Below are 23447 nucleotides of genomic sequence, written 5' to 3' on the forward strand. Positions count from 1 at the left end.
AAAAGATTTGTAACAAAGAGCGGAAAAAGCTTTCGACCCTCCCAGCTACTGTGGAAATGTCCATGGCCATCGAACAATGTGAGCCCGGTTCCTGTGTGGGGCTCAAATGCCTCTGACAGAGGAAAGAAAAAAAAAAAAAGTGGTAGGAATATAACTTATTCAAGGAACTTCTGAGTTTGGCTGCCTTCTAAACTTGTCTGTGAACAGGAACTCAGCTTTTATCAACTGCCTTCTCCCTCAGGCACAGGAAAAGGATGTTAGCTTTAAAGGAAAGGAAGAGAAAAGAAAGGAAAGAAAATATTGAGTGGTGTAACAGGCTCTTGTTACTGTGCCAGAAAATATCTGCTTACTCTAATATCTGCAATTTTTTTTCCCAAATGTAAAGGCTGAAATACCCTGGCTTTAGCGACAGAATGCTTACAGTATGTGCAAAAAACTGGGGCCATTAAGGTACTTGGAGTAAATTCACAGTAAAAAACAAACAAACAAAAACCAAACAAAAAAACTTAGACATCCATTTTTTGTGTGACTTTGCAAAATAACTCTGTGAATCCTTTTCTATTCCCACCAAAATTTAAGATTTTCAAGTAGACCTTCAGAGAGGTCAAGATTATTGAAAATTTTTAGGAATTTTTTGGGAGTTGTCATCTCTAGATCTTAAGCCTAATTTTCTTCTTTGTGCATTTGTAATTGATGTTACTAGAAAGTACTTGCCAAGAGCTCCTCTATGGAGCTACATCTGTCACCTCATCCTAATAGTAATAATTTTTAAAAGGCTGTAGAAGATTGTAGTTTTTTTAACTGGTTTTGCTTCACTTTATGGTGCTGCTTTTAGGTTTGGTTGCTATCGTAAAGCAGAGTGTATTTCTTTCCTCCCTGTCTTGCAGCATGATGCACTCTGTCATTTTTTAAGAATAAAATTAAAAGGGGATTATGCTCCCTGACAAAGCAGGTGGGGATTCTGGTGCAGGACTGCTGGATCATGTCTTGGTTTGAATGATGAGATGCGCATTCCAAAGTTCAGGTTGTCCTGTGAGTATTAAATGTAAAGGGGTTTTGGAGTCATTCCACTGTCAGCTGAAAAATGGAGGATAAAATCTCTCTCGGTTTTTAGAAAATCTTGTTATTAAAGACTGTGGACTTGCATCTCCTTATCACAGGTTAGATCTGGAGCCCTCTCCTCCTGCTTGCTCCTCTTTTATGTGTAATGGAAGAACCTAGAAACATGGAGATGCCCTTTCTGACTGGTGGCTGTGACACCACAGGGCAAGGGCACAGCAGCGTCTTGGGGGAAGGCAGGGAGAGATTTCGGTCTTTCTAAGGACAAAACCTGCTCTTGCTGTTGCAGTCACTCCTCCAGGGAGATGAAATCACAGATTCTGGACTTAAGACTGAAAGAAGCAACTTCCCTCTTTTCCTTCCTGCTGCTTTTATTACATAATTGTGCACATCCTGCTGTAATACGAGTTAACGTTGATGTGTGACTATTTTATGTGGTGTGTTTCACATGCAAATGTGACTTTCTTATAAGGAACTGGACCTAAGCATTGTGTTTGTTTATCTAAGATGACCCTTTATAGGGAAGGAACTGAAACAAGCATGAGGCAAAATAAACAACAGGCTTAAAACCTGAATGGCTGTATGATCATGGCTTGCAGAAGAGTGATTTTGTGCTGGAGATAATGAAGTTATCCCATTTGTGACCTACTTTCTAACCCTTTGGTCTTGTCTTTCAGCATACACCTTTCCACTTAGTCATCCGTTAAATCTTTATTCTTCCTAGGTGTGGTATCTCACAAGTAGTGGGGCAAAGTTGCTCTGCCATCCTCCCAGCTCAAACATCTGCTCCTCCTGCAGGTGCAGGGACTTGCTCTGTGTGTCTTTGCAGCAGTGCTGTCCACAGTGAAGCAGTCAGAAGGCACAGATTGCTCAGCCATTTGCCAGTTAATAATTTAACATGACTTCTGGGTACTGGTTTTGAAAGACGTTAAAATATTGAGCATGCCAGGGACTGACGTTTCTTTCCTCATGATGGGCATAGCACAGGATGCTGATATGAATACAGAAGGCGAGAATTATTCCAAGGACTCTCATTACCAAACAACACTAGTTAAGATTTCTGTCTAATTATTAACTGTCCTGGTTTAGGGTCCTTGAATAACATATTCAGTTTATACTGTTGGTTCATAACAGTTAATTTATTAGTGGACTGAGATGGAAGTTTTTGTGTTTAACATCTGCAGAGGAGCAGGTATGAGGAGTACCTGTTTAGGAGCATGACACATCACTACTTTATTTTTTGAGCTGTTGCTTCAACAGGCAACCAGGGAAAAATAGACACATAAGGTCATTTTCCATGACAGTTTGCTCTTTGCCTTCTGAGGTCCGTCTCCTCCAGGAGGTACCTACTAGATGAGAAAGACAAGCGTGCACCAGCTAGTATGAGTAGATGTCTATTCACTATTCCATTACTTACCTTATTGGAAACTTGGTGCATTTTACAGAGCTGTGTACCACTGCTGGAATGGAAGAAATGGGTGAGATAAATCAAATTTCAAATTTAATTTGGAAAATGATTTGGCAGTAGATGTTACTCCAAAAGTATACTTGAAAGCCTGTCAGTAAGTGACGTAGTAATAGTGGTGCAGAGACATTTGGATCTGCCCTGATACTTCTCAGAAGTTTCTAGCAGCTCTCAGAACAGCTAGAGAAAACCAAATTTCCTCTCTATTTTAGCAACTAAATTTGACAGGTGAGATACTGTTTCTTCCTTCTTGGTTCCCAGTCATTAGTGGCTTTTTTTCTGTGCCCTTATTCATGAAAATACTTTTCTCCCCAGTATTTCTGAGAACTATTTCAAACAGTCTTCAGTGTTTAAGGAGTTGATAATGCTAGTTACACCAGGCTCATCCATGTGCCCTGTGACCTTGCCAGTTAACTGTCATGACTGCTCTTGCCTTCTGTTAATTATAACTGTTTATGCTAAGCATAGCTCTCAACCCCCTTTCCATGTTGTCTGCCCTGAGAACTCGATATTTGTTTTGTAGCTCCATAACCAAGGTGCCAAATAACGGTGCTGACTTCTGAGTGATCCGTGGAAGACGTAAGATCCAGTTTCTCATCTTGGCCCCATCTGCTTTCTCAGAGTCCGAGCCCACGTCTGAGTTGGACAGGAGGTGGAGAGCCCAAGGTAAGCAGTGCCAAGAGGCGTGCTTGAGAAATGGCTTGCGTGCACTTGGAAAGCAAATGCACTGGCCATGCCAGGCAGCTTCTCTGGAAAAAAAAAGAGCCCTTAGAATCAAAATTTTTCAATTAATACATTCAGACTATTTTTTGTTTCTTTTGTATCTTCCCAGATTCACTGCTATAATATATTAGAGCAATTCCATAATGCTCTTAAATTAATACTATGGTCTTAAATTCAGAATCTAAGAGTTTAAAAAGAGAAAAAATCTTTGGGAAAAATGTTTAAAAAAAACAAGAGAAGCTTGATTTATTTTAACAAGCATGAGTTGCTCCAGATTTGTTTATCCCAGCTTCAAATCTCTGAAGCAGGCTGAATAATTGAATGCATTTGATGTCTGTGAAGAGGAATAGGACAATTTTGTTGATATCTGCACAGCAAGGGGGCAGCTACTCGTTCGCCGTTGGCTTTTAGGTCTGGAAAATGCTGTCTCATCCTCTGCCCGCTGCTGCAGGCCCACGTGTGTGCACCCGGCTGGGCTCCTGCATGTGCAGGGGAGCAGCAGGAGCGCGACTTCTTACTCAGGCAGGCAGCCGGGCTGGGAAAACAGTTTTTCAGCGATCTGCCCTTCAGGGGAGGAAGATGAATTCTTGCTGTGTATGTATCATTCTGCTCCAAATCCATTGATGGTGTTCAGCAGCAGAGAGCAGCCCCTAAAGCCTGCCGTGTGCTGTACGGGCAGCACCCTGCACATGCGCCTCGCAAAAGGCTCCTCTGTCAGCCGCACGCTGTTCTGGTCGCTCCCTGGCAGAGGAAATTACTCATTAGCTATGCAAACCTACGTACCGTACTGGGTTGGAGTCATCAGCTGTGTGCCAGGAGGATGTCGAGCAGAACGGCTTGTTTACTTGAGAGCGTGAAAATGAATGATCTGAGACAGTTCTTTCTGCATTTTGAAGTATTCATAAATGGGGAGAGAGAGAGAGAGAGGATTTCTGTTTGTTTAGAGCAAGGTTTGATCCTGTTACTGTTAGTATTGTTCTCCATACAAAAGCGTCCTGAACAAAGGATATGTACCAGCCACAAAGCAGCCTGTCTTTCCTTTCCATACCTGTCTTCCAGACATCATACACCCTCAAAATACTTCAGTAGAATATGACCAAATCCCAGTCCTGTCGCCCAGCGAGATGCCTTCATCAGCTGACAGTCTGCAGAGTAAGTTCCTTGTTAAACGACAAGGTTAAGCTGTTGTGTGTAGAGTGACAATTTGGAAAGTTAACGAGGGAAGAGAGAGAAATTAATTAAAATTGTATTTCAATCCGTCATAGTCACAAAATGGCACTAGAGGACAGGAGTCTTTTTTTTTTCTTTCTTTCTTTCCTTTGCATTCCTTGATTTCCTTTGTGTCTGTGCTTTTGGGACTTGAGTTAGACCTGTCTTGCACGTATTGCAGAGTCACTGGGAGAACCCATGCATTGCACAGGCCTCCAGGTACTAGCCATTACCCCCGGGGAGAGCTGTAGGCATGTGGGATGTGGGAACTGCACCTTTCGGAGACTGTCAAGAAAGAGCGATGGTGTTACACAGCAATAGACTCCAGTGGGCAAGCCTGACCTAGCAAAATTCAGACTTTAAACGAATAGCAGCTTGATGGTTTATCATTACAGAGATAAAACAGGGTTTTCTTTTGGTATTATGCAGATCAGCTGAGCTTTTGTGAGGTACAACTTCACAAAGTGGTATGTGTGAAGCTAAATAGAAAAGACTGGGAGCTCACTGCAGCCTGGGTACCTCAGAAATGCCTGTCTTAGCTGGCTTCTGCACCATGTCCCCAGTAGGTAACAGGGAAAAAGAGGCTGCCACCAGATGGGGTGCAACATAGGAACTTGGGTTCTCTGAACTTCCCTTTGGAAGAACTCCTAACTCCTCTCTAGCTGCTGATTAAGTTGTTCTATCTACTACAAGGGGAGAACAATTTTTCAGGCACAAAATTAACCTGCTGTTAGGTTCACCTGAGGCAGGACTGGCAACAAATGAGGATTAAATCCTTGGCTTAGAGTAGAAGAGGGGTACAAATGCCACGGGGTGGCCAATGTTCAGGAACTGGTATTGATGCTTGCCCTATATAGGTCACCTACAATGTTGTCTTGTGTCCAGAGCTTTTCTAAAAGTGTTTCAAGGTAAAACAATGCCTGTGCAAGCTGCCTGCTGTCTTGGGAGTGATCCAGAGAGTTTTAAATACCTCTTGTGAGTTCTGTCTGAAGGTCATCAGGAGAGGAGAAGGCAGGAAAGGAGTATCCCACTCAAATGTGGGTTGATTCAGTCTGGTGATGACTCATGTTGGATAGTGCAGGATAGGTTGATATTTCATGTATTTGTTAACTTCTATAACAATGCCAAATATGTAGCATTTAATTGTACGAGTTCCAGTGACAGAACAATAGCTTAGCAAAATCAAAATATACTTCTCACAGCCTTATCAGGCTAGATGTTCCCATGGAATACCCTGGGGGTTGAGCACTTTGAGTTGTGGTCTGTTCCCCTGAATCTGGCATGGGCTTTGTTTGTTTGAATTAACAGTTGATAAGTTTATTAGTCTATTTAGTCTGTCAGAGACTTAGCTCCTCTATATTTGAATTGGGATTTGTGCTTTATCAGCGAGGAAAAACAGTGGTAAGGAAAAGACTAAGAAATCTGTATCTTATTTTCCAGATCAACAGTCTAGTCTTTCTTTCAGTTGTTTCAGTCCGGAGTAAGACAGCACTCCCAAAACCTAAAGAAATGTGCTGACTTCAGTAGCCAGAGCTCTGTCCGTGTGCTGCCCCCATCCCAGCACTGGGCCTTGGTTGTTCCTTCTCCGTTTGCCTGCGGAGGGAAAGCAGCGAGAGCTGGCCAGGGTTTGTGTGCACAGAGCAGGGCTTCACAGCTTCAGGTATGGCACCAGAAGCAAAATGGCACCTCGTTGCACTAGCATTTGATTTCACACTCACTTCTGTTCAATTTCAGTTTGCTAGTGAGAGGAAAGCTGATTTGGGCCAGTTAGGGGCTATTTCAGAAAAAAAAAATCATCAAGCTAAATTATTAAGCACATTAGGATATCCAACTGTGATTAACGATTGTGTGCTTTGATATTTTTTGCTGGTGATTCCTTGAGTATGGGGGGATTTTGGGGGGTACAGGCTGCAAGGTTTCCTCCACCAATCCGCCCATTGAGGCTGCTTCTGCAGCGGCTCGGCCAAGCTCTGCCTAGGGCCACTCCGAGAAACAAAGAGGAAACAGGATTTCCCCCAACAGCCACTGGGTTTTTCAGAAGAAAACCATTGTAATGGGACATGCAGACAAGCAAAAACCATCATTTATACTCAATGCCTTGGGGGACCAGCATCAAACATTACAGATGTGGCTCATGGGACTTCCAGCCCCCTGTCCTTTGGCACCAGCCTTTAGCTGGTTCCCCTTTTCTGTCTGTGCTTACTAGAAGTAATGTTCTTGTTACTGTTTTGTGCAGGATGGGTTCTGGTAATGGCTAGACCAAGAGACCTGACCTTGTTGGGTTTGTTGCGAACACTTTACATGCTTTCCACCTCCTGGGAACCCATGAGAGCTTGTGCTTGCAGCCCCTGGCAGAGGCACTTTGAGGATCTCAGCTCTTTAGCTAAAACCTCTCCCTCTTTGCTTGACAGCATCCTTGAGTGAGAGCACTGCAGTGTATTTTAAAAGCTTTAGCTATCTGGAAAATTTCCAGTAAGTCCCTTACGTACCTCTGTCCTCCTCTCCCCCTCCCTTCTTAAATCTTACCAAGCAGATCCATATCATTAATATTTCAGTATCAGCTGTTCACAGGCATTGGCTACTCCGCAGTGCACTTCATCAATAAGAGCCAGCAAAGGCTGTGAGGTTTGCCACACCGTCCTCATCCAGCAGAGGAATAAGAGCAAAGACAGAGACTGGCAGGGAAAGCGAGCATCCAGCAAGGGCAGGGTTGCAGACTGCAGTCTCCCTCTCGAGGTGCTGCTTGCTGCTGCCCCTCACTCAGATCGTCCAGGTAGTACCCGAACAAGCAAAAAGGATGGATGTCTTTAAGAAAGGTTTCTCCATTGCTAAAGAAGGTGTGGTGGCTGCTGCAGAAAAGACCAAGCAGGGAGTGACAGAGGCTGCAGAGAAGACTAAAGAAGGTGTGATGTATGTAGGTAAGAGAGAACTGCTTTTTATCCACGTTTGAGCATGAACTGCCATGTAGATTGTCTCTGAGAAAGTCTGGGGAAATTATTCTGTGGCTGGAGCTTAGGAGTGAACACCAGGAGGTCTGGATGATGTCCACAACCCTGGCACAGAGCTGTATAAGCCTGGGGTACCGCGTCCATCCCGTGCCTCAGTTTCCCCAACTGTCAATTAGGCATAGAAACTGCCGCTGCCTCGGGGGAGGCAGCACTGGCATGGTGCTGAGCAGCGTGTGCCTGGGTGGTGGGTACTTGCTGGGGCTGCTGGCTGGGGCTTGCAGGGTGTTGCTCAACCTCTGCGCACTGCGATCCCTGCTGCACCTCCTGCTGCACACTGACTGGTCCCTGAGGGCCACCAGCAGTGTCAGTAGCTGGGGAAGCGTACCCTTCTGTCCTGAAATCCTTCCCTTGTTCACCGACCTGTTTTGTTCCCTGTGTGCACGTTCATCTCACTTTACGAGAGACACCCTAACTCACTGTGCACAAAGGAAAGGCTCCTCTGCCCTGCCCAGAAATCTCTCGATTAAACCTCCCAGCTCAAGGTCACCCCTGGGACCCAGTACCTGCACTAGCTAGTGCATGCGATTTCATGGCTGGGTGGCCAGATAATACAGGTGCTATAAAAGCTGCAAAGGCCTCAGTTCCCAAGACTGATTACCCTGGTGCCGATTGCTGCACCTTGTACAGCTTTTATATCTGCTGGATGTGGGAGATGTTTTTTTTTTTTAGCAGGAAAGTTTACATGCAGACTCTTCCTGCTGTCATGCTGCAATATCCACAGCTGTATCTAGTTACTGTATTTAAAACAGCTATATTGACAGTAGCTATACATATATATATACACATATAAATGAGAAATGAAATACTAATTTTATGTACAGCAGATCTGATAATGTCTTTATCCCAAATTTCTAAACACTCAGCTATTGGTATACTGTAAATTAACACACACAACGGTTCACATTTCGGTTTGAATCTGACTTGCAAGAAGAAAAGTAAACAGCATCCCTGTAAATAATTAAACCAACCACAGTAATTGAAACACCAGCCTGTGCAATGTCACATCTAGGTGTCGAACTGTGGCATCCCTATTGCTTCTGCTGCTTCCTGGTCTGAGCAATGTCAGAAAGGATTCTTCTGAATTTTTATACCTAATTCCTCGCATCTCCTTTTGGTAGTGTTTTATGTCTCCATACTCCGACCTGTTTTCCATTTTCACACAGCTGTGGGGCAAAGTATGAAGTCTGCTCGGGAGATTCCAGCCTCTTCAGTAATATTTTCTAAAAGCCTTAAAATCACTAAATGAGGATCAAGTAAGGATGAAGAGGTTTGTTTTTCTTTTGTATACCACCAGTTCTGCCCTGTCATGCACTGAACAACACTTGGTCCTTCATGGACATGAGAAGCAAAGGCCAGATGTTGATTAGCTCACAGATCTGGTTTATAAATGAGCAGAGAAGGCAAAGGCCAGGTATAGCCATTAAAAGGAGCGATGAGTATGCTGTGCACTCCACCTTGTCTCACCCTGAGCCACACAAAGGGTGAATCGGAGACCTGCGCTGCTCTTCCCGGGCAGAGCCCTATCCCAGCAGGTTGTGATAGAGCCACCAGAACAAAACACTTGCTGTGGGGTACCCATGGGCGCTGTGCTGCCACTTCTGCTGTCCCCGAGCCACACAGCCTTGACCCCAGCCCCTGCACCTGAGTGAGATGCAGTGGGAGAAATCCGGCGGCAGCCTCTGCCGAAACTCTGTCCTCCCCCCGGTGGCAGCTGCCCAGGCATCAATGGCGGTCTCACATCAACGATGCACACTGGCAGTTCAGTCAGCCACTGCCTGGGTTGGGTTAAATGGGATAAGTGATGCTAAAGGTAATTCATGGACACAATGCAAAGCTGTATCAGAGGAATGACTATACAGTCATTAACACGATTTAATATTGGCATTCAGAAGCACTTCTGCTTTGCCAGAGCCCCACTCAGTCACGCATGTGGCAGAACCCCAAGCCTGGCCCTGCACACTTGCAGCACAGAGCGCCAAAGGATGACTCGCAGCACTCGGATGCTCCTCCTGCGGAAGGGGCAGGATGCATGAACACTTAATTCCGTGTACACCAGCCCCGGGCAAGGACTAAGGAGTGAAATGAGCTTGAGCATCAGGTGATTGCTTTCTGATTCAACAGCTGTGGGTGCTGGCAAGGGCGCGCGGCGGAAGGCCGGCCTGCATGTGGAGCTGGAGGCTGAGTCACGGGGCGCGGCCAGTTCCCCCCGGGCTGCAGGCAGCAGCACCTCCTGCTGCTCTTTCTCCTGCCCCGAAGTGTGTTCGGGTGGTTTTCCTCTGCTTGTGTCTCTCTATCACAAACAGTGCCACCTGCCCTTAAATCAAGAGCCGTGTAAATAAATGTACAGAAGTACAGCTCTTGTCTTGGTATGTTTAATGCAAAGCTGAGGCCAGGACAGCAAATTAAGTACTCAGTTTACCTCAGTGCTGTTCTTTGACTGAAAAAGGACTAAGCTTGGACATCTATGTCTGATGCGAGAAGGTCTGTAAGTCACGTCCATGCTGTGGCCGTGTGTGGCTGGAGCTGGCTGGAACGGCCCTGGGGGGAGGGGGGAATGGAGCAGGCCTGCATCTGAACCGATTTCAGTGCACCCAGCCCATCCAGGAGCTCATGTTCATGGCATAAATGCGACGTGCAGCTGCTCTGCTCACTGCTGTGCTTCTGCGCACACTTGTCTCTCATACGCATCATTTTAAAATCCAGTTCACAGCAGTGCACACATACCATCTGCATCGTTAGTAGATGCAGTCTGCAGCAGTAACAAGCACGAAGTGAGCATTTCATCCCTTCAGTTTTAACGCGGTTTGGGAGGGTGGAGTGAAATGTTCAGGGCACATTGTAGCAGGACAGCTTTGTTCTACCCTAGGCAACCACTGCAGCCACCAAAATAAATCAACAATTGAGAATTACATTCAATAATACATAACATTATATCAGGCAGGCAGGGGAGAACTGGGCTCAGGCTGTTGTTATCAGGGCCCTGCACCTGTTTTGCCTTTCAGGCTGTTAATGGGAACGAGGTGTGGCTGACTTCTCCCACCACACCCGGGGATGCTCCAGTACCGCTGGAGTTAAAGGTCTGACTCACTCTGTATTTCTATCGCTTTGAAACCTGGCCATAAAAACCTTTTTGTTGTATTGGTATGGAAAACTTGAAAAGAGCCTCCATAGGTACAGATGACTTACAAAAGGCAGCACAATGGAGCCAGTGGAACATTTTGGTGTGTGCTTATTCAACTTCCAACAGAGAGATTTGGTACTTTTTTGGTTTTGGAGTGTTTTTTCCCTACTGTGAAATGACATCTAGTTATTGGGGGCGGGGGGGCTGCCCATCCACTGCGTGATTCCACATAACATACGTGCTGCGGTGCGCAAGCAGAAGGGACGTACAGCAGGTCATTTCATGCCTGGAGGAAGGCTGTGGAGATTAATTATTCCTCAAGGGCTACTTCAGTTGTAAGCTGAATGCCTCACATCCTGTTAGCTATTCTGCCCTGAGAACAGCGAGATAAGCATATATACGGTGTGTATTTATAATTGTATATACAAACATCTGCATTCTGCTTATTGCTACGAGCAGGCACTTACCGCCTGGTCCGAGGCACTGAAGTGGGAATCCAGTCGGTAGGTATGCAGTGTGTTGTAAAGTCAGCCTCGAGTTTCTCCAGACTGTCTATTAAGAGTATAGGATGAAGCTTCAAATGACCACTGCAGCCCAATGCCCTGCTGAAAGGCAAGAGAGAGCCATGGGTGTAATTCCATTTGAAAGAGTGAAATAAGCGAGATTTTACCAGGTCACTTAGTACTTGTTTGTTTTGACTCTTAGCCTAACATTGACTTACCTCCACTCAACTGTTCTGTTCATTTGGAAGCACGCCAGGGACAGTTTTTTCATACTTAATCTTGTTAGAATCAAGATTTCTCAAGTCTGGGCATCTCCAGCCCATGGGCGGTTGAAGTTACCCAACTGCCTGCACTAAGGTACCCCCTGGCTTCGCTGGGAAGGAAGCCAACCCCTTCTGCAGGCTGTGCGAGCCACCAACAGCACCATGGCTCCCCACCATGCTTCGTAAGGCCAAAAAGCCAAGCCACCCACATCCAGGCACCAGAGGGTTCTTCGCTAGATAACACTGACAGACCACTTGTTTCCTTTCACAGGTACCAAAACCAAGGAAGGCGTAGTGCAAAGCGTGACCTCAGGTAAGCGCACAGCCCTGGGGGAGATGTGGAAATCTGTAATGGGTTGTTGTAGCCCTAGATAAGGCCAAACGCAAGGTCTCTGGGGAACACCACTGATCTGCGTGACCTTCCATTTGATGAATGGATAGTGCTTGCCAGGAGCAAGGGTTCAGGGTCTGGCATTTGCAGTGCACATGGATGGGAGAAAATATTTAATCAGCAGAGCAGGTCAAAAAAAAAAAAAACACACCACATCTAACAAATGTTACTTGGCCGACTCAGCTGATTCACAGCAGTTTCAACGTTTTACAAAGGCAAGTGGCCTGCAGGGGGCTGTGCCTGCTTCAGCTCCTGCTGGGATATGGCCCTGCTCCGTTGGACTCATGCCAGGTGAAGTGGCCTGTCAGTGGACCGCAGGGACCTTTCTGGGAGCCACAAGCTCTGAGGCAGTGAGTGGTCTGGACTGCCTTGAAGAGAGGTGAATGGATCCCTTCTGTGGAGAATTTCCTGACTGACTTACTGTTTTCCACCCAGCTGTATTACATTAAACAGAACAAACAAATAGAAGGTAGCTGGAGAGAGGTCATACACAGTCTGAAATCCAAAATACTTTATTTGCTCAGTTATCTCTTAGTATCTTACAATGATTTTTTCAGTCCCCAATTACCCATGAAGACTGACAGGCTTCAGCGCCTGCGTTCCCCTGAGAAGCATTTTGGGTGAGACGAAGCCCTCATATATATGCTTTATATTCTGATGTGCTCTCCTATTAAAAAAATAAAATAATAAAATAATAATAGTTTAAAACAAAATTTAAAAAAAATCCAAATAAGGTCTGCAGTAGGACTGATTCCTTCCCTTACCTTAATGCAACCATTTTATTGTCCCAGCTAATTTGGCAGCCTTTGTGCCTCACTTGTTGACTTTCTGCTGTTGTTGAAATCCCAGTTGCTGAGAAGACCAAGGAGCAGGCCAACGTGGTGGGAGAAGCTGTAGTAGCCAGCGTGAACACAGTGGCGAACAAGACGGTAGAAGGAGCAGAGACCATTGTGGCCACTACAGGAGTTGTAAAAAAGGTATGTTTGTGTCGTCTTTGGATTTTGCTTAAAATATCTGCAAATGTTTGCAGTTGAAGGTTTCACTTATTTAATGAAAGGTTTTCAACAATATCTGTTATTATTAAATAATGCTTCATATTATTACAAAATACTTAATATACAATCACAGAATCGTTTAGTTTGGAAGGGCCCTCTTGAGATCATCTAGTCTGAGTCCCGTAAGGTCAATGAGAGCAGGATAAGAGCAAGTAGTCCAGGACTGTGTCCTGTCAGGTGTCGATTATCTTCACAGATGGAGACTCCACAACCTCTCTGGGCCACTTGTACCAGTGTTTGACCATCCTCACAGTATAAGTTCTTTCTTGTGTTCAGAGGGGCATGGTAATGTGCTTCTGCCCCTTGCCTCTTGTCCTGGCAGTAGACACTACCGTTAAAAGCCTGGTTCCCTATTTCTTGGTGCTGTAAAGGACCGTTTTTTGGGGTGCTCGAGCAGAAATATGACCAGGCTGTGGTGGAAAGCCCAGCAGGAGCCAAAGCTCTGGGATGTGCTGGCAGAGGAAGGAAGGGGAACTGGATGGTCCACTCGCAGCCCCCCAGTGCCCTCATGTCAGCTGTTTTTGCATCGGGTGGGCAATGCCCCCAGTGCCTGCCTGGGCAGGAGCTGGGGGCTCAGCCAGCAGCAGCGATTCTGACAAAGCTGCATGGCTCCAGACAGCAGGGAGCATTGCCCTTGTGTGCTCTGTTTTGTACTTGTTTTAACAATAGCTAGGCACTTGCTGATACAGACCGTGGGACCCCAAGTGTGCATCAGATAAGCCAGATTCAAACAAGGCATCTTCTGTCCTCAAATCTACTTTGACAAACTGAGCTAGTTCAAGCATGAGGATTGAGGGGCACGTGAAGGAGCAGAACAGCTCCTTAAGTAGAGGCCAAGTTGATTGTCAGATCGGGCACTTTCCCCATGGGGTAACGAGCAGCAGCCATTTGCACATGAGGCTGCTCAGGAGCCACAAAGCTGGCAGCTCTTTGGTAAGCCTGGTTGTTTTTCCCCTCTTTTCAGAGCTGCAGTCAGTAGCATTGATAGTGACGTGAGCCAGATTAGTCACAAAACACCCAAACCCAGAATCAAAGCAAAGCAAAGCTGGCCAAGTTTGGTTTAATTGTTCAGACGGTTGGCTGATGAATTTCCTGACCTGACAGTAAACACATTGTGATGTGAAACGGGGCCTTTACACACCACATAAATCCTGAGAGAATAGCCTAACAAAAGAGGAGAAAAGCAGCTACAAGTGATGCAAAATGTCCTGCGAACATGCAAAAGGGCAGATAGAGAAGATCTACTAAGCCCTTGGTATAAGGTTAATCTCTATTGCTCCAGGGACCGGCAGCTAGGCTGCAGGAGTGCAAACATATCATCCCCCCATATGCAGGAATGGGCAACCTCTTGTACCTTTTGAGTGACCAAGCACAGGGTTGGTTGGCCCAGGAGAGGTAAGAATTTGATGATAGTGTAGGTCTGTCGTGCAGACCTGAGCTGCCTGCACGTCTGGCCAGGGCTGAGTAGCAATAGACAAGTTTTCCACAGGATTAGGCTTCTGAACTGTCATTTTGGCACCTTCTGTCGATACCCGCCTGCATAGAGTTAAAATGGGGGCTGATCAAGAGGAAAAAAATGTGGGATGTGTCATGCCAAAGGGCAGCGTACAGGAGGGAGCCAGGAAACTGCTTCTGATACAATATCACGGTGTCATGCCAAACAGCAGAGGTGGGCAGCAGAATGAAAACGGGGGGGGGGTGGGAAGCAAAGCAAACAAGTCACAGGAGAAATAAATTCAGGGAAAAAAATGTTGGTTTCTGTGAAAGAGAGGGGTTCATCTACTCTGGTGCTGTAGTTCAACTTGGATTAGGAGTGCCAATCGTCCTCACTCACCCTACTTCAGCTGTGCCAGCAAGGCACCCGGGCTCTGAACGCACCCCGAGCGTGTCCGGGCTACAAGTGGGCTGATGGCCATGGGGCCAGAGCTGCTCAGAGGTGAGGCCTGGAAGGAGGAAAAGGGCTGTGCTGGGCTCTCGCACCAGCTGCTTTCTCTCCAGGCCTGTGTCTACTGTGCTGCTCAATTTGCTAATGGAAATACAGGCAGAGGCTGCCAGTACCAGCACTGGGCGCTGTAATGCATTTGAGAGACCCATTAGAGATGCACTAAGACAGAAAAGGGATAACAGTTAGATGTTTAAAAATTGAATACGTACTGTGAAAACCTTGCAATCCTGAGATTATAGGCAAGTGTTTCAGCCCTGAAGTTTGGGATAGCTGTTGTGTCCCGTCTTGAGACTTCTCCATGCCCAGCTGGTCCTTCTCTTCTACTGCACAGAGCAGTTGCGAAGTCTTGCTTCTGTCTTCAGCTGCCCCCAGCATAGCTCCCTGCTGGCTTTATGGCGAGGCTGCTCTGTGTGAGGGGTCCGCGTGGGTAGGTGGGGGGCAGTGAGCAGTGCTGCAGGAGTCGGGTGGCCGAGGAGGCACGTTCCCGGTATTCATATCGATTACGGGTGGCTTGTGGACATTTAATCTGCGCGTTTGACAGCTGGTGCCAGTGACAGACACCTACGAGCAAGGAGGAGAGATTCAGCATTACATTTTGCTCTGGGGTGCCGCCACGGGGTCTTTGAGCAGCATGGGTGCAATAAATGGCGAGTTTGGCTTATGGGAGCACGTAGGCTTGGAAGAACCCAGTACTGAGACCTGTACAGATGTGGGGTGGCTGGCACGCAGCTGGACAAGCCCCTGCTGCTCCCAGCAGGACAGGAGGACACGTGCCCAAGGCACCCTCACAGGGTGGCCAAGCCCCTGGTGAGAGCAGCCTGGTGGCATTGGCACAGCGTGGTAGGGCTTTGTTGGTGCCCTGGTCACTGCTAACTGAGTACACGAAAGGACCAACAGTTTGTGAGGAGTTTTTAAAATATATGTAAGTTAAAAGTTTATAAACTCTCCACGTATTTTTCTGATTTGCAAAGGAATAAGACCCATCAATAACGGGTTTTGTCTGTGGCTCTGCACCCATCTCGGTCCCTGCAGTAGACAGTGAGGGATTTCAGTGAGATAACCACCCATTAAATATTCCTGTCTGAGAAGAGTATTAATTGTTTGTCTGCATGACACAGCACAAAGTTTGCTGCATTGCAGACACCGTGTGGCTGGGAGCGAGCACGTATGCCTAAACACAGGCTCACGCACGCACACCAAATGTCCCTGGGGATGAGGGGAATTTCCCCAGCAGCTAATGCTTCCCCACAGTTCTCCCTCCACCTCAGTCTTCCCTTTACATCTATTTGTCCTGTCAATTTTCATATGGTTTAGTTGTCACCTTGTAGCTCTGCCATGCTAAATTGGTTTTGATCATTTTCCCTCTCGCTCCACGGGCAATTTTGGCAGGTGTCAGTTATGTGCAAGCACTCAGTGTTTTCGTGGCTCCTGTTGTTCCTCCCTGGGCTGGGGCTGGTGCACGTGTGCCATGCCTGAGCCTGCAGCTTTCATAACCACTGCGCTTTGGATAGGAGCAGTTTGTGTATGTGTACTTAATTCTGCTCATGTGAAGATGGTTGCACCAGAGGAATTAAAAGCAGAAGCTGACGGGGCTGCTCTGCATGCAGCCTGTGCTCTTGTTCTCACCTGTGCACCCAGGCGTTGCACGCCTGTCCTGTGCAGAACAGGGGGTCAGTAGCACCGGTGAGGCTTTGAACTCCACAAGGCTTGGCATGCATGTTCCTGCCTAAAGGCTGTGCCCTGACCATCCTGCCAGATAATATTTTAAATACAATAAAAAATGTATTATTTGTATAAGCAGCCCCAGGAAACCCTTCAACAGCCTGGCTGTGAGGAGGATGAAAACCGCACCATCCCGAGGGTTCACCTGGGCCTGTGCAGCCACCTGCATGCCCACAGTGCCAGGGGGCAGGCCGCGCTCGCTTTGGCGGCAGGGAGACCCTCAGACAGAGCTGTCAGCATTGTCCCACTGTGCTCAGCCCTAGACAGCCCCCCGTAGCCCCTCCACAGGCTCCTGAGGGCTCGGTAAGGCTGCCCCACAGCATTACTTGTGCTCCAGCACATGAGGTGCTCCACTGCTGCAAGGGGCCGAGCCCTTCTCTGCCTCATGCAATTGATGTCCCGTGGCTGGCTGTTGGATTTGTGGCAGGGTAGGTTGCAAGTGCACCTCTGTGGTTTTACAGCTTTAAAATAATAATAATTATTTATATCAAATAATCTTACTTGCCAGTGAATTTGTGTGTTTGGTACATCATATTTCAGCATCCAGCATTTACAGTCTGCCTGCTTTCTCTGTTAGATTAACTTTATCAGGATTATCTCCCTATTTATCTCATAACTTGTGGGGCTGTTAAAAAAAAATGCCTAAAGCATAATATGAATAAACATATAAATTCAATTTCGTGTATGAACAGAGAAGCATACAGCTCGAAGTGTGAGCTGAAGAAAGGAATTTCACAGAACCTGTAAAACAGAGAAATCAATATAGATGAACAGAAATCTATTCTATAGAGAAATCTAGAAACAGAGAATCAAGTTGTAATTAATTTCTTTGCAAAACCTGTGAATTTCAAAAATCTGTTTCTACAGAACATATTAAAATATCCAAACCCAGAAGCCCATAGATAGTATGCTCTATGCAACTGTGCAGGAGCTTTTAGAAATGGCAGGTGCTAATTTTTCCAGTTTTTCATGAGTGATATCTGAACAGATAACCACGTTTCATAACCTTTGAGAGAGATTATATACAAAAATCTACTATAGTGTATATATACTGTATGCATCCATATATAAAATCTTGTGTAGTATCCTTGTAATGAATCCTAACATTTTGTTTCATTCAACTATTATGTTAAACCACTGTCTCTCTACTCTAGCCAAAGCAATTCAACACTTGCCCCCCAAAAAGTAGAAAACAGCCCATAACAATCGCAATGAGTTTTTTTTTTCCCATTTTAAATAATTTTTCTAAGACAATGTATTTCTGAGGAAAAAAAGAATTACATGCGTGTCATTTAAGAACAGGAGAAACATTTAACAGGTTACGTCATGATTGCAACATGCCTTTCCCTTAGAACATTTTATTCTTTTTAATTAGAGGATGAACACTGACAGCAATGTCAAAGCTCTTGCTGTCCTTCACGAGAAGCTGGATTTTCACCCCTGCTTTCTTGCCCAGCATTACACTGCGAGTCGCTGTTATAGCTGGGGTTGGTACCTGTGAATCTCTGGCTCCTCATCCATAGCGAAGCCCCTTACACCACGTGGCCTCCTGTACATATTGTTTTACCAGCTAGTCACCGAAATCCCGGCCAGCTAACACCCAGCTGAAGAATGCAGCCGGTCCTCCTCTCATGCTGGCTATTCTGGGCAGGGTGGGGAGCGTGTGAGAAAAAGGCTGCAAGGAGAAATCCTTAACACAGACTGACACCTCTTCATCCTGTGATTGTGCTGGTTCCTGCCGCCACTGCTTAGGAAAGCTCTCAAAAAGCATGGTTGCTTCCCTTTCTATAAATAGAGGGGTGAGTCACTCCTACCCTTTGTAACTCAGTCTTGGCAGAGAGCACAACGTAAGGGATGCAGCAGGCAGCACAGTGGCTGAACGGGGCATCAGCAGCGCGCCCCTCACTCAGATGCTGCATCCAGAGCAGGGTCCTGAGGGAGGGATCCGGCTGTCCGTGGGTCTGTCCTCCGACCTGGTGTTCAGCTGAGCAGACTCCCTGTCGTGCTTTGGCTTGACATGTGCTGTGAAGTTATAAGCCCTTGTCATGTAGCCTTATATGCATGCGAAGTGTTTAAAGCCACGGTCTGGATCCTGAGGCTGGACTTGACCTGTTTAGGAAGGGCTATGGCTAAGTGACCCCAGCAGCCTCAGCTCCCTGCTATGTTGGGATATAGATCTCCATCACGTGCACAACTTAATATTTTTGGAGTGCCTGGGCTCATTTAGCGCAGGCCAGACTGATGCTGACAATAATCATCTCAGCCAGCAATGCAATACAAACTAAGAGTACGTTTCTTAGGGAAAAAATCCCACTGCGCTCATCATATGGAGCCACCCCCATTGCAAGGCTCTATTTACAAACAAACAAGTCGGATCTCAGGAGGTGGGTGAAATGAATTCCCGAAGCTGCAGTGGAAATGATTTCTGGGCTGCCACTGGTACTTTGGCGATTGTCTTTCCAGGTGGATTGATCTCTTACAGGGGCTTTCAAGGAGAGCCGGCAGCCTATAGCAGGACAAGCACACTGCAATGCTGCCATTTCCCAGCTCCCCTTCCTGCTAACAATGAACGTGAAGTCCAATTTCCAGCTTAAAATTTTCAAGGGATCTACCTAATACTCATGTAACTGTGAAATATATGCTTTTTTTTCCCCTTTTAATTTCACATCACATCTTCTTTCCTAATTCAGTACTAAAAGCAGCAGTGTTGGTTTCCCACTGACAAGAGCAGTTGTTATGGGACAGGAAGATAAAGACACGTAGAAGTGAAGGGTACCTAATAGCATTTCCATCCAGATACAGTCCTAAAAAGCAGGAAAGCACTCACAGATGTAGAGACAGACTCCAGGGAAGCTTTTTAATTTGTTCCCTAGGGATGTGGGGCTGTTCCATAGAGGTCCTGTTATTTCTGCTTCCTCCTGCTCTTGCCGATGACCTATGCCAATTGCATAAAAGTGCATTTCTGCTCTCTGTGCATCTGCTGTGCACATCCACCATGTTCAGGATTTATGACTATTCTTCTCATGTGGTAAAAATCACTTTAAAAGTAATTGCCTGGTAATTCTATATTTTTTTTTCTTTTTCTTTGAATAGGAAGGTAGCTGAAAAATGTGGGGAAGTAGCTAAAAAAAAGTGCTTACGAAAATGCTTGGATTTCAAACATAAAGGAAAGCTTGTCCTTTGATAATGAAACTTTATCTGAGGAGTGACATTAATACCACCACAATGCTTCTATATAAAATTAGTTATAGTCTGTGCAACCAGTGCTTAGGGTAAATGGGATAATGTGGGAAAAGGCTGAGCATGATCTTACTCCAGGTAAGTTTGTTTCTCCCAAGTTTCTTCAAATGGAAAGGGTCAAAATTGTCTTCAATCTCAGTGACACGAAAGAAAACTTAAGGAAAAGAACTGATTTCCCGTATAAAGCAAACCTAAGGCAGGCTGCAAGAAATCAAATTGCTTTTTCATAGGCCTCCCCTCTACTAAGCTATACAAAAAATGGATTCAGAGCAACATGTACCCCACGCTGTAGCGTTTTACTCACGTGTGTACCATTCAGACCCACTTTGTGCAGCCTGCTCAGGCAGCCAGCCCGAGCTGACGGTGATGTCTGCGCTTGTGCTGCTGAGACCAAACTTCTCCTTCGTGGCTTGGCAGGAGGAGCTGGCCCCGCCACAGCAGCCAGGGGCCACGGGAGAGGCGGCCACAGCTGGGAGCGCAGAAGGCAGCGGAGAGGTAAGGAGATGGATGCCCCAGCCTGGCTTCCCTGCAGCCCCCCCCAGCTCGAGGCTGCACCTGGTTGTCCTCCGTGGTGGTGTTTTTCCCCAGGAGGGTTCTGCTCTCTGTACGGTGGTGATTGTGGATCTGCTGCACGTGAAGCCCATTGGTGTTCCCCTATTAATGAGTTATTGGATGAGAGCTGAGCTCAGAGGTTGTTTTGCCGCTTCCTTTTTAAGGACCAAGAGGTTGCCATGAGTGACAGATTTGACAGATTATCAACTGCTGCTTGATTTTGGCTTATTTTGGAATGTAGACGCATATAATAGCTAACGTTTTCCTATAGTTTTATCATCACACAGAATAGCTTTTCTCTGGTCTCAACCACACTTTAATTTTTTTTTCCCCTACTCTAGCTGCAATGCCCTTTTAAAGCCAAACATCAGTTTTGGGGTCAGTTCCAGCTCTTGAACGAGGGCAGTAGAGCTCTTGTTGCCCAAGATGGACAAACACTCCACAAGTGGCATTTCCCTGCCAACTTCAGTCCAAAGACCCCTGGCTGCCCCACAGTTTATGTATGTTTTCCATGTGAAAATGTGTAACTGTTCTCCTCTTACTTCTCTCACAGGGTGAAAATGAAGGCAATTAATCAACTGAGTTACTTCTAGCTCAAAAGAGGGAATCCCAAGAGCATACATGGAAATACTAGCTGACACTGCAACAAGGAAGTCCTGCTATCCACAGACTAACTGCATTCAGCACTGTTGTCTTTCATTTGCCTCATAAACCAACCTTACTGTACAATGTAAGTCAGGCTCCCGATTGTAAGGAAAGTGTGACACTTAACCAGGGGTGATCCCCCTCCCCTCCATGTCCTTTGTGGCTTCCTGACCCCTAGCTTTGCGTGTTCTGGTGCTCTGGTTTGTTTTGGTGGGGCTCACTGATCCATGGCCCATGTCCACCTGCACTGGCACTTGGGATCTCTAGGTATTGTGGATTATTATTTTTTTTAAAACTAAAAATAAAGTGTTTGAAAAAAAATTTTGTTGGTTTTATTTGCACAGTTTACATGTCAGTATTTCCAAACTGAGGATCTCTTCCTGTGCAAGTTTGCCACCAAAATACAAGCATTTCCAGACCATGAGGGCCTTAGATCATGATATAAATGATGGGGAATAGTGACAACTTGTATTTCTGAAGTCAACAGCGTAGATAGGCCAGCTTTCAGTCTCTCAGGGTTGAAAAATAAAGACTTTCACCTTTTAAGTAAATAAAGTTAAATATCGGCTTCATGCTTTTTAAGAATACCCTTGTGTTTAAGAGATTGTACGTGAGGGGATTTGGGAAAAAGGATGCTTTATAAAGGAATGTGAAAGTCATCTTGAGCTTAGATGGCATTTGTTCGTTGCTGTTTACCCTGTGCACACCAGAGCTTGAAAACCCTATCCTGCTGTCTTCTGGGTACAGCGAACAGCCAGTGTGTGATTAAAGAAACGTGGCAGACACAAGCCTGTGAGATCTAAAGTGTGTTACTGGTGGTACAGGCAGGCGGGATTACTGTGAAATGAGTCTGTTAGTAGATGTCAGAGAATTATTAGTGTGATGAGAACATGTAGGCTGCTATCAGTTACCACAGCCAGGCAGTCCGCAGATAAGCTGCTGGGTGAGGGCAGTAGAGACCTTCTGCATTCACAAGTGCGAAGAACTGTAAAATGTTACAAATTTATTACTGTAAATATTGAAGAGTATTTTTAAAACACATCAATATGTATGGATCTAAAAGTGTTATCTTTTATTCACCAACTTGAATCCCTGGATTCAAGAGAAAGCAGTGTAACCTGTAGAGATTTAGGCTGCTTCAAAATCAGACTGTTGACCTTCATTAAGGTGCATAATGATAACTACTGAAGGCATTGCAGGAGAGACTAGCTGTAGCATGAAAGGGTGCAGCAAGTGAGATACCAGCCTCTCTCACTCATTAATGCTATCTATAAAACCCTGCCTTGCAGAGCGTGGCAGATTTCCATCCTCATGGATGTTTGATCTCTACAAGGGCAGGGAACAAAAAAGCACTAGCAAAGATAACAACGTCCCTCAAAGGGCTTTATATCCAACATGTGCACACTCTTTTCTGATACCCTGCAAAACATCTACAGAACTCGCCAATTAAAATAACAAAAGCTAAGGACAAGGTAAGAGGGTGTAAGGGGTCATGATGCTCATGCCTAGCAGTGGGAGGCTAGCGGCTATTCTTAGTGCTCACTGGAGAGAGGCAGGAAAACCGACCCCCTGCTCTGAAGCTTTGCTTTACAGTGATGCAAAAAAATGTTCTGCCAGACAGAAGGAAGGTGGAGCTGAGTGCCCTTGCTAGCTCCAGCACATGGGGAAGGTAGAGGCATGCATCAGCCTAGCCAAATTGTAATTCAAAGCAAGGAGGAAGCCACTCCCCGAACGCCTGTTGTCTCTTGCAGGCTTTGCCCTGGTTCAGAACAGCTTAAAAGGGAGAATTGGAATTGCAAAGCGAGGGGTGCAGAGGCACTGCTCTGCAGCAGTGAGGTCTGTAACTGCCTGTGGGAGAGGCTTGCAGCACGCCACTTGTGGACGCTGTAGCATTGCTTTTCCTGTGGAAAGGAAATGATTTAACTGATGTTTACACACCTGTATCTTGAATCGTAATCCTAAAAACACTGCCCGGCTACTGCATAAATACCTGAATGCTTCCCAAAGCTCTGCTTCTGCTCCCACCAGCGGGCAGTTTCCTGGGCAGGCTGGGTGGGTTTGGCCCCTGCCTGCTCCTGCTCTATCCCAGCCGTGCTTGGAGCTGCCAGGGCCATTCATGGGCCTTGCACGAGGCGATCGCCAGCCCTCAGGCAGGTCAGGCCGTGCCCCTTCCTCCTGCCGCAAAACCTGCGTCACCCTGCCCACGCATGGGCTCAGCAGCCTTCTCTTCCTCCCTGCAGCTGCCTCGGGCTGGCCCCAGCCTGGGTGAGGAGAGCGGAGGGCACAGCCCCAGCGGCCTTGACAGAGGTGAGGGAGCTGGAAATGTGCCTCCCCTGAGGGAGAAGGGTCTGCATGAAAGAGCCACGGTCTTGTCTCCTAATCACTTCATTAAGCTTTGTTGTATGCACCTATTTGGTTCACCGTGTAGGAAGGATATCGGTGCTTTTAATGGGTGTTCACACAGACATAACTACAGGCGATGGAAAGAAACTGAAAAGCGTGAGCATGGAGGAGATGCGTCAGACAACATCCCATGGTGGAGCCTG

The 23447-nt window shown here is 46.3% G+C and overlaps 1 protein-coding gene across 1 annotated transcript in view; it reads left to right on the top strand.

Moving 5' to 3' along the window:
- Window positions 1-21184, top strand: part of SNCG (synuclein gamma) — a 48462-nt gene extending 27278 nt beyond the window's left edge. The window contains exons 5-11 of the mRNA XM_035562408.2: window positions 3048-3190; window positions 4307-4399; window positions 7018-7374; window positions 11623-11664; window positions 12592-12719; window positions 20122-20199; window positions 20810-21184. Coding sequence (XP_035418301.1) covers window positions 7254-7374; window positions 11623-11664; window positions 12592-12719; window positions 20122-20199; window positions 20810-20830 — 390 coding nt within the window. The 5' untranslated portion in view covers window positions 3048-3190; window positions 4307-4399; window positions 7018-7253 and the 3' untranslated portion in view covers window positions 20831-21184. The remainder of the gene's footprint in view (window positions 1-3047; window positions 3191-4306; window positions 4400-7017; window positions 7375-11622; window positions 11665-12591; window positions 12720-20121; window positions 20200-20809) is intronic.
- Window positions 21185-23447: the final 2263 nt, after the last annotated feature.

Source organism: Cygnus atratus, chromosome 7, assembly GCF_013377495.2.
Source record: "Cygnus atratus isolate AKBS03 ecotype Queensland, Australia chromosome 7, CAtr_DNAZoo_HiC_assembly, whole genome shotgun sequence".
NCBI classification, from domain to species: Eukaryota; Metazoa; Chordata; class Aves; order Anseriformes; family Anatidae; genus Cygnus; species Cygnus atratus.